The sequence below is a fragment of the Leuresthes tenuis genome, unplaced genomic scaffold, assembly GCF_036924035.1.
Source record: "Leuresthes tenuis unplaced genomic scaffold, fLeuTen1.0.hap1 SCAF_21, whole genome shotgun sequence".
Classification (NCBI taxonomy): domain Eukaryota; kingdom Metazoa; phylum Chordata; class Actinopteri; order Atheriniformes; family Atherinopsidae; genus Leuresthes; species Leuresthes tenuis.
In genome coordinates this window covers 30,458,973-30,470,610 of record NW_027325375.1, presented here as the reverse complement: position 1 = coordinate 30,470,610, position 11,638 = coordinate 30,458,973, and the positions used below count along the sequence as shown (strand labels likewise).

Genomic DNA, 11,638 nt, shown 5'->3' with positions numbered 1-11,638 from the left:
ACTGAAAGGTTTGAAGTCTCTTCTCAGACATAGTTTAAACTGCAGGCTTTTTATAATATTTACTCGATATAACCGACAAGACTGAAACTCTTCTTTTTATAAATTAGAAGCTGTTGAAATGGAAAACTTTGAGAGGTTTTATTAGGTCAGTCTACAGCTAAATGGTAAATGTCAGCGTCTGAGTTCTGAATGCAATGGTTTGTAACAGGGTTTTAGCTCTGATACATCTGCAGCCGTAACACTTGTCCCCAAATACCATTTGTCTAAAGCTGCCTTTGTATGCTGATGAAATCCCAACTCCCCACACAGTCTACTCTCTACAAATCCTCAGCGACCAACTCTCATGTGAGGTCACCGAGTCCAAAAGCTTGAAGTTTAGCGTTAGCTTCAGCATCCAGCTCAGCATGCCCGAGCTCCCCTCTGTCGCAGCCTTTTGAGCTGCTTCTTCCTGTTGCACAGTGAGAATTAAAAGCCAAAACATTGGGGAGTACTGAACTGCTATCAGGAGACTGCGAGTGGACTTCATTACGGATTCAGCAGCAGCTACGTTGCTCAGGAACATCCTGACTGCTGACCTTATTCTAAGCAAGACACGGACAGGACATGATATGCATTTTCATGTTTAGATATTACTTTGCTCCGTCCAAAGGAAACTTGTTCATATTTAAGTTATCTCTTTATGTATGTCACCAACCAATCAATCTCTCTTACATTAAAATCATAAACCGCAGCCTGATGACTGACTGTGTTCACTGCAGAGGTCATAGCATCAGCAAAAGGTCTAAAACGGTTCATACCGGCGCTTCAGGTGTGCTGTACTCACTGCAGACTACATCCTAAACAGTCTACTGAGAAAGGATGCAGCACTAATGGGAGTTTCAGCTTCTCTGTTTTACTTCTATGCAGTTTTTGCTGCATCTTCTTGGGTTTTGTTGGATGGTGAAGATGCCTGTAGAGACAAACCTGCTGAGACATTCTTCCCTGCAGCTCTTCCTGCGCGGGAAGGTTATATAAACTAGGAATAATTTGCTTTATTTGCTTTGCTTTGCTAACAAGTTGCTTTGATATTAACAAACTTGTTTCAAAAGTACTCAACTTTTATAAAACACGGGTTAAAACATCTCTGAAAGTACTCTGGTCACTGTTTCATTAGATCAGTGTAACTGATGAAAGACTTTGGGTTTCCTCCTCTTTGGAAAATGATGTAAAAATAGGAAGTTTCCAAGAGAATTCTCAGTTCCCAGCTGTTAGCCCTGAGGAACACATCATAAAGCAGCTGCCATCATCCAAGTGTGTCCCAAAACGCTACAAAAACTGATTAATGTGTACACATGACTAATATCGGAGGACTCCCTCTGAATATTACCTTAGACAAGGTAAGGTTAGCAGAAAATGCTGTTTACATGTCTCACTCAGAGTAAGGTCTTTATTGAGCGTTGGAACATTGCTGTGGGACTCAGAGGAGAACTGCAACCTGATGTTTGGATATTTAAGTGCATTTAGATGTGATCTTACTACTTTTTTTGGACCTTTTTTCACCTTAACTTAACCATACTTGTTCTGGCTTTAAGTTGAGGTTAATTACTGAAATGTCAGACTTCCCTTATTCCAAATTTAAGACTTTATTCTGATATTTGAAGTTTTTTCATGTGGATATCGAAGCTAAACTGAAATCTTCCTGCACAGTGAACCTTTGCATCTGCTGTATTCTTCCTCGCCAAGTGAAGAAAACTGATCTGTGTCCTGCATTCATTCATGACAAACGTCTCACGTTACGTTTAACAGTCCTTCCCCTCCTTCTTCTACAAACAAAATCTCTTTGCTCGTGTTGAAAATCTTGAAAATTAGCCCAGCAGAGATGGTGCTTGCGGGCAGGATCAAGACCTCCTTCACTGAAATTGCAGCTTTACATCAGAGGAAACACAGATAATCACCACGAGGTGCCAGACTTCTGAATCTATTCTGTTCCTGGCTCCATCAGAAGAACTCAATCTGCCTCCTCATGCCTGCCATGACCTTTGAAAATGGAATATGAAGCCTTTCATTTAACAGCTCACCCGAAACGACCAGAGTCAGTGAAATATTGTCCCATTTTACTGTAACTATAAACGCGATGCTTTTATAATAAGCTCACCATATAGTAAAGCATCTTGGTGTTTATTTAAACATCTAAGTATAGAATAAAACCTTTTTAAGTGCTACAAGGTCAAATTGGTCAATTTAAATGCAAAGTTTTCATCGTTTCAGATATCTGAGGGTGAAAATATCAACCAGGCAGTAAAAGTGGTCATTTATCTCTGGTGGCATCACCTGCTATAAAGGTCCTGTTGGCCCTGACACACCTCTCTATGCTGTGGTTGTTTTCATAACCAATGGGAACCCTTCACCTCAGTTTTGCCATGGAAGGATAGAGTGGAGTGATGAGGCAGCAGCTTAAGCTGTAAATGAAGTCAGAATTTATTTGTTTGGGTTGTTGTTTCTGAAGTAAAATGGACGGTTTGTCAAAAAAAAAATCGTTTTCCTGATTTTAATTAGTTCCCATTTGGTGTTCCTACTGAGTTTAAAGTTTACAATCACTTGGTTTCACTGTGTGGTTGGAGGAATATGTTTCTGTAACTAATCCTGTATTTTAGCCTTTCAACTATTCTCATTTCCATATGTAGCAGTCTAACAAGAATTTCCATCTTAAAACAGCTCATTGTTCTTTAAGACGTTCTAAATCATAATAGTTTCCATCAGCAGACCTTCTGGATTCTTAATTTTGACAATATATAAAGATAATTTGCAATTATGACAGAGAAACGACAGAAAAATACAGAACTTTTCTAATCACATTGACAACTATCACCTTTGAACACACAGTCTCCCTGGTTAAAGACACTTATTCACAGCAGTGCTGCACATTTGTAAAGGCCCATTCGTGGTCAGGATAAGCTTGATATTGTTTTCAATGTCAGCTGCTGAGTTACCGGAGAAGATTTAAGAATTGATTAATGTGAAAGTCCTGAATGGAGCAGCGTTCAGGTCAATGCAACAACCCTGGATGAGTTGGGTAATGTGCAGGTATGTGCATTACTGTGTGTGGAAAGCTGAACCATTCACCCATGCAAATGTCTTGGATAATAGATGAGTTTAGTATCGCCGTGTCATTCTAACCCTGCAGAAAAAAGGAGGAGGGATAAAGGGACGGAGACAAGGAAAAACACATGAGCTGCACCTAAATCAGTTTCTAAACCCACCATCCCTTCGTGCTCCTGCCTTCAACTGGACTCCTCCACGTTGTTGTGGATCAGAGAGACGAAGCAGCACCGCCCCGAGCATCAGAAGGGAAGCAACAGCATGTGCTTTATGGGACTGAGAAGCTTTAGCTTTGGATCTCTACCTCATCTTTTGGAGTAAAGAGGTTGTTGGAGTCAGGATCATCATGATAACATGGTGGCCAAACTTCTAGGGCTGGCCTCTCTATGTTTTACAACCAGTCTGGTCACTTTTATAGCACATGGTAAGTCATCCATCCATCCATTCATCCATCCATCCACCTATCTATCTATCATCTATCTATCCATCCATCCATCCATCCACCTATCTATCTATCTATCTATCTATCCATCCATCCATCTATCCATCTATCTATCCATCCATCTATCATCTATCTATCCATCCATCTATCTATCTATCATCTATCTATCCATCTATCCATCCATCTATCCATCCATCCATCTATCCATCTATCTATCCATCCATCTATCTATCATCTATCTATCCATCTATCCATCCATCTATCCATCCATCCATCTATCCATCCATCTATCCATCCATCCATCCATCCATCCATCTATCAATCTATCATCTATCTATCCATCTATCCATCTATCCATCTATCCATCCATCTATCCATCTATCCATCCATCCATCTATCCATCCATCTATCCATCTATCTATCATCTATCTATCTATCCATCCATCTATCCATCCATCCATCCATCCATCCATCTATCTATCTATCTATCATCTATCTATCCATCTATCCATCCATCCATCCATCCATCAATCTATCATCTATCTATCCATCTATCCATCTATCCATCCATCTATCCATCTATCTATCCATCTATCTATGCATCCATCTATCTATCTATCTATCCATCTATCTATGCATCCATCTATCTATCTATCTATCCATCCATCCATCTTGATAAATAGAATAACTAATGTTTACACAGTACTTTACTTTACTTGAATCCCTCATATTTAGCTTCTTTGTTGGTCTTGAGGAATACTTCTCTGGGCTTTCTGAACGTCTTTCAAAGATTTTCTCAGGACATTTGCTGCTACTGATGGAGCAGTGTCATGTCCACATATGGCCGTGTTGTGCATGAACATGTTAACATGAGCACATTCATGAGCACATTCATATTTTCACTGAATTTTGATCCGAAAGAGGAAGTTTTTAACTGATGAAAGTGAGCACAGCCTTCTCTCTCTCTCTCTCTCTCTCATGGCATCGAACCGTGTTAAAGTCACAATGAACTGTGGTCACGCTCATTGAGGGTTTGCACTCTGACAGAAGCCACGGTTCTGGTAATGATCTCTGCACCAGGCACAGGCATAGAAACAAACCAAAATGATTAAAAGGAAAGATCTATATAATATGAAGCAAATATGTAAAAAAAATTACATGAACTTAGTTCTGAATTACAAATTAACTTGTTCAGTTTCAGTTTGTTTGAACTGATCTTTAAACTGATTCTTGTGAAGTGTAAACTGTAAAAGTGTATCCCTGTACTTTATCCCTTTGGCAACCCGTCCAGGGGTGTACCCTGCCTTTGGCTGCCATTGGCTGCCATTGGCTCCAGGGTGTACCCTGCCTTTGGCTGCCATTGGCTGCCATTGGCTCCAGGGTGTACCCTGCCTTTGGCTGCCTTTGGCTCCAGGGTGTACCCTGTCTTGGCTGCCATTGGCTGCCTTTGGCTCCAGCGTGTACCCTGCCTTTGGCTGCCATTGGCTGCCATTGGCTCCAGGGTGTACCCTGCCTTTGGCTGCCATTGGCTGCCATTGGCTCCAGGGTGTACCCTGCCTTTGGCTGCCTTTGGCTCCAGGGTGTACCCTGTCTTTGGCTGCCATTGGCTCCAGGGTGTACCCTGCCTTTGGCTGCCATTGGCTGCCATTGGCTCCAGGGTGTACCCTGCCTTTGGCTGCTATTGGCTGCCATTGGCTCCAGGGTGTACCCTGCCTTTGGCTGCCATTGGCTCCAGGGTGTACCCTGTCTTTGGCTCCAGGGTGTACCCTGTCTTTGGCTGCCATTGGCTGTCTTTGGCTCCAGGATGTACCCTGCCTTTGGCTGCCTTTGGCTCCAGCGTGTACCCTGTCTTTGGCTCCAGGATGTACCCTGGCTCCAGGATGTACCCTGCCTTTGGCTGCCTTTGGATCCAGGGTATACCCTGCCTTTGGCTGCCTTTGGCTCCAGGATGTACCCTGCCTTTGGCTGCCATTGGCTGCCTTTGGCTCCAGCGTGTACCCTGTCTTTAGCTCCAGGATGTACCCTGCCTTTGGCTGCCTTTGGCTCCAGTGTGTACCCTGTCTTTGACTCCAGGATGTACCCTGCCCTTGGCTGCCATTGGCTGCATTTGGCTCCAGCGTGTAACCTGTCTTTAGCTCCAGGATGTACCCTGCCTTTGGCTGCCTTTGGCTCCAGGATGTACCCTGCCTTTGGCTGCCTTTGGCTCCAGGATGTACCCTGCCTTTGGCTCCAGGGTATACCCTGCCTTTGGCTGCCTTTGGCGGCCTTTGGCTCCAGGGTGTACCCTGTCTTTGGCTCCAGGGTGTACCCTGCCTTTGGCTGCCACAGGATGTACCCTGCCTTTACTGTAAAAGATAAAGAATTGGATGCATAGTTAGATGCATTTGTTTAGGAAATCCTTAGAAAACCCTTATTTAGTAGTCCACTACTTTTTCACACACACATCTTGCAGGCATGTCAGTGTTTTATCTCTCTCCTCCAGCCCTGCATATAAATCACACCGGGGAGGTTGAGTATCGTGACACCAGTGTTTATGGGGTGGTGGACCAAGCTGTGATCCTGGAATGTGGCACTGAAGTACCTGACATATACATATGGAGCTTCACCAAGCCTGGCACTGAAGCTATAAAAGCTGTGGTGTATAATTTGGGAAAAGGACAGAAGATCCAGAAGCTGGCGAAGACCCTTGGACAGCCGACAGTCATCCCTGACAGTGCAGCTATGAGCATTGAGAATCTGCCTCTGGCTGCTCATGGCTTGTTCACCTGCCAGGCTTTCTATGACACAGAGGAGGAACCCATCGTCTACTACTACTATGTGCACCTTACTGTTCAAGGTAAGACTTACTGCGCGTGTTTCTGTTCGGACAGACTTCTTTTTGCCTGTTTTATTGTCTGTTGAGAATGTTTTCCTTCTCTGTTCAACAACTCTGTTTCATTATCATTATTTAGGGGAGTGTTTGTGAAGTAACTTCTCTAATAATAGTAACTTTTGTTGAAGTATTTTATGTCTACAGCTGCCTGTCTGGCTTGGATTTGCTTTTGAGTCCTTCATCCTGTCTTTGTATCACACGGAGGTTAAACTTGGAACATTTATGCATTCACATGTTTATCATTGAAACCAAATCACTCAGTCGAATGTACCACTGGCATGAAGAAGAAATACTTAATCAAGAAGTGGCTAGAGTCTGATAGATGGCACGATTGTGATCATGAAAGAACAAGAACAGAAGAACAAGCCCGAACATCAGGGCCATAGAGGCATGGGTCCTCTACCATACACAGGACCCAGTAATGGCAGCATGTAGACACTAGCTTGGATGGTTTTCAGGGACATCTGTCCTGAGTGCAGGTTCTCACTCTTAAACTCTTAAACACAACAACAAAGCTAAGATTCTGTGGGACTTAAATTTCCAGAAAACCAAGCAGCTGCTGGTAAACCAATCAGACATAGTGGTGGAAGGATGACATACAGGAAATATCACCTCTCAAAAAGTGCCAGCAGTGCCACCTTCATAGACACCAGTGCCAGGTTAACCAGTTCAGACTATTCAACAGCATCTTGCATTCATCTAACACCCTGTGTAGGTCTGACTGGGGGAATGAAGTACCTCAGGACCTCATCCTGTCAATTTTTGTTATGTTATGTTTCTGAATTTATCAGACGCTTTTATCCAAAACGACTTACAAATGAAGATATAACAGATATATAAAAGCTAACAATAAGCTACATAGAAGGAACCCAGGAGTCCGACTCTGTCAGAGGGGACAGAGTAGAGATAGGGTGCAGGCATAGAAGGAAGTGCAGAAAGATAAAGTGCAGAGATAGAGGGGGGAGGGAAGTACAAGGTAAGTGCTCGGATCATTTTTCCCACAAAGTGCTTCTCCAGGGGATTGCGTCTGGAGGTGAAATAGAACCAAACATCCAGCTGGAAACATCGCAGCAAATACCACACAAGGTGGATATGATTTAAGGTCTGGAGGTGGAGGGAGAATAGATCTTCAGGTCCTACATGTTTAGAAGTTTCCCTGCTTCAACGCACCAGAAATGAACTGGCCAATGACATCATCTGGTGTCTGGACTTAAACAAGCTTCTCTGCAGCAGGGGTCGTTAAAGCTTGGCTTATAAGGTCGTTTCGTGCTTAGCATTGTCAAGTACCAGAGAGGGATTCAGGACGCAGATGCAGGATCTTATGGTTCCAAGAGGTTTTTATTATTATCACAAGACACAGATGGGGCTATAAGGGCTATAAACGCCTAAGCGCTCTCCTCCGTACGGGGAAGGAGGAGCGCGGCTATGAAAGTTTGCAAAACATAAAGTCTCTCCAAAACGGGAGGAAAACCAAAAGCTATGAAAACTTAACAAAGCAAAGTCACGCTCTCAAAGTGAGGCGGAATAAAACAAAGGCGCACTCTTTCAAAGCGGAGGCTCTATAAAACTTTAACTTCAACTTAAAGGCTCTCCTTTAACGGAGGCGACCATGACAAGAAACAACGAAAAATCACTCCGTGAAAACGCAGGAAAAACAAGGCTATGGAACTTACCGTAACAATAAATAAACTAAGGCTATGGCTGTGGAATAAATTACAAAGCTGCGCTGCAGGAGAGTCGCTCACTGCAGGCTCGTGGGATCTGTGGCAAACAAGACAAGGTGGCTGGTAATGTAGCTCAAACTGACACAACATACTGGCACAAGACAAGGGAAACGCAGACTATTTGAACACATGAGGGACCAAAGGGAACAGGTGGAAACACTTGGGAATCAGGGAAGACAATGAGACGCATGACACGGGAGGAAAGGCAAGATACCTGAAACAAGAGGAGTTGTTAATTTCAAAATAAAACAGGAAATGACAAGACATGGAACAGAGAATAAACCGTGACAAGCATTGAATTGATGGTTTCACTGGCAGACAGTGGTTGGATCCTCATTCTTGTACATGGTGATAAAAAAGAGGTCCTGAGTCAGATGGGACATTTAGAGATATATCCTGCAGCACCGGAGGGCCACGGCCACATTAAAGGGGAACAACCAATAGTAGAAGCTGTCAGAGGGAAATTGGTTATTCATTGACTTGAAATATACCTTCATGTGTGACTTTGTCTGTGATGCAGTCCCCGTCAGTAAGCCGAACCTCCTGATGAGCGACGCCTCTCCAGAGGAAGGCTTTACGACGTGGATGCACTGCAAGGTAGAGAATGGGACTGAGCCGATCCGGTATGTGTGGCAGCATGAAAGTCCCAGTGGAAGCATCACAAACTTCCCTCAGGGCAACGGCAGCAGCATCCTCAACGTGACCGACATCAACCGAAACCACACAGGCTGGTACCGCTGTGTGGCCAGCAATGCTGTCAACAGTGAGAGCTCGGAGAGACTGTGGTTGAGTGTCATGTGTGAGTAATAATGAACCATTTTGTGTTTCTCTGCAGCAGTTTTAATACAGAGGAACGGAGAGAACTTCTAATGCTTTGATGTTTTCTAACTAAATTAGAGTTTCTTTGACATTTGATGTGTGGATAATAACAAAAAAACATGCAGCTTTCAATATTTTTCACACTTAATAAAAGTGTCATCATTGATAATTACCGATTAGAAACCAGCTGGTGATCAATGGAGCACTGAGCAGCTGAATAGTCAGGTTTCTACGAAGAATTAAACCCAACAAGCCAGAGAAAACTTTAGATGAATGACATTTCTGCCATCAAACATTTAACAACAGCGAGGTTTGACTTTCTGCTCGTGATAACAGACGATATACTGAATACTGTAATGATGCAGTTTGACAGAAAGCAGGAGATTCCCCAGTATTTGTTTTGTGGGCTTCACCTCTTGAATGCATTCATGTCCTTTCTCCTCAGTTGGTCCAGATGCTCCTCAGGTAGATGTGACTCCGGTTTACAGTTTAATAGAGCGTGGATACTCAGCTCTGGAGACGTATATATTTTAGAGTCTGATTGTACAGACAAACAAAGTCATAGTCGAGCAGTTTCTGTTTCCATTTACCACAGAAAGCTAAAACAGATAAATAAGTTACAAAAGGTTTAATAAAAACATGTAACACACCATCTGGATGATGTGAGAATGCCTCAGTATTGATCAGGATGTACCCAACTTTAAACTGTGGTTCTTTACAAACTAACAGACTTGGCTTGTTTCTGACCTTCACATCTGGATTGTCTCCTTTCTCCTCAGTTGGTCCAGATGTTCCTCAGATAGATGTGACTCCGGTTTACAGTATAACAGAGCGTGGATACTCAGCTCTGGAGGGAGAGAATGTTTCTCTGTTGTGTCAAGCTCAGTCCAGTCCAACCAGTCAGTACATCTGGCTCTACAACGACTCCCAGGTGCACACCGGGCCGCACTTCAGCATCACAAAGATCCTCCGCATGCACACTGGCGACTACACCTGCTTGGCCCAGAACTCCCACCTAAAGACCCGCTCCAGGAAAACCATCAGCCTGGCTGTTTACTGTGAGTGTGACCTCTGGTTCTGGACCATTTCATCCAGTTTGTGACCTTTATTAACCCTTACATTCAGTTAATAGCCGTGTTCTTATGTCATGATACAGTAAACTGTTAAAACGGACTGACATGTAATGAAATCAGTCAGTAATACTTTCTGTAGGAGAAGAAGCTCCAAAATCTTTTCATTTAATTCTGAATTTCTTTCTGAAATACAGCTCCCTGCTGATTCCACTTTGATTTAAACCTCTCTAAGGTTTCAGTGTTAAATACTTCCTCAGTACAACAGTCCTTTATTCAAAGTAAGACTTCAAACTACACATAAAAGCTCATGTTCATGTAGAAATGCTCATGCACCTGTAAAGTGGAAGTGCTGCAGCCCAATGATCTGTGTTGATAGTACTCAGTTTTAATAAGTTTTTCATAACTTTACTGTCTGCTACTCCATGCCTTCTCTCTGCAGACCCACCCGATGGCTCCCCCTCCTGCTCTGTGGAGCCGGCTCTGAATCACACCTCTCTGAGGCTGCTCTGCTCCTGGCCCGGTGGCTTCCCCTCCCCTTCGCTCCACTGGACCGGGGACCTGCTTCAGGCAGGACAACCAACAAACCCTCTCAACAGCACTCTCATCTCGCTGCCCTCTGAGAGTCTGACTTCTAACCACAGCTTGTTTACATGCCTGGGCTCCCATCCTGCCCTGAAACAACAGACAGAGTGCAGCTCGATCACATGTGAGCCGGCAGATCAGAAAATAAAAAGCATTTTGTATTTCTCTGCTCTATGAGCCTCACTTTTCACTCCTCTTCCACCAGATATCCCCCCTGCAGAGCCGGTGTGTTTTTTCAATGTCAGCAGTGACTTACAGTATCTGATGCTGTCCTGCTCCTGGGATGGAGGGGCCCCAAAGGCCTTGGTGTGGTGGGAGGGCCCCGGAGGCCTATATAAAGGTGGAGAGGAAAACTCCAACATCTTGGTCCTGCGCTACGGCTCGGCCCGCAGTGGGAAACCCTACACCTGCTATGCTAAGCACCCACTTCTGGTCCAAACTAAGACCTGCAGACTCACACTGGGTCAGTGCTCATTCTCACCGTGCAACAGGTTTCAGTTTTGGTAGCTTTCCACGTGCAGAATACAGCTCACCTGCAGTCTAAGAGCTGGTTCTTTCTTTTTCAGGATGAACATGCAACATACTCAATATCTGTTGATATGAATATGTCAATTTAAAACACTTAAGAATGTGACAACATAATCCTCCCACCCCCCAAAAAACATGCATCTTAGGTTAATTGGGGACATGAAATTGTCCCCCGCCACTGGGGAGCATGAGCCAGTGTGTTTAGTGTCAGTCCCCAGCCCGGATAAATGGTAAATTCGGCATAAAACATGTGCTAAATCAATGCTGTGAGATCGCCTCGCTGTGGCGACCTCTGATAAAGGAAGAGGCCGAAAGAAGAAGAAGAAGAAGATCAATGAAGCAAGTGTTCACATTGGAAAGATGTTGCTGTTAACCCAAAACATACCGATAAAGGAGAAGTGATGAGAAATGATGAAAACAAATCCATCAGACAAGTAGAGACGATCTGGTGGGGCCACATGAACAATTTGGTACATTCTGGGAAACAAAGAGTCCACTTAGGAAGTCTGAAGTGCAAGAA

At 43.8% G+C, this 11,638-nt stretch overlaps 1 protein-coding gene across 1 annotated transcript; it reads left to right on the top strand.

Annotated features, from left to right (window-relative positions):
• Positions 1-5,974: 5,974 nt before the first annotated feature.
• LOC140279320 (V-set and immunoglobulin domain-containing protein 10-like 2) lies at positions 5,975-11,520 on the top strand. The gene is made up of 6 exons (XM_072374437.1): positions 5,975-6,356; positions 8,637-8,915; positions 9,715-9,993; positions 10,448-10,714; positions 10,796-11,053; positions 11,390-11,520. The coding sequence occupies exons 1-6, from the start codon at positions 5,975-5,977 to the stop codon at positions 11,518-11,520; spliced, it is 1,596 nt and encodes a 531-aa protein (XP_072230538.1).
• Positions 11,521-11,638: the final 118 nt, after the last annotated feature.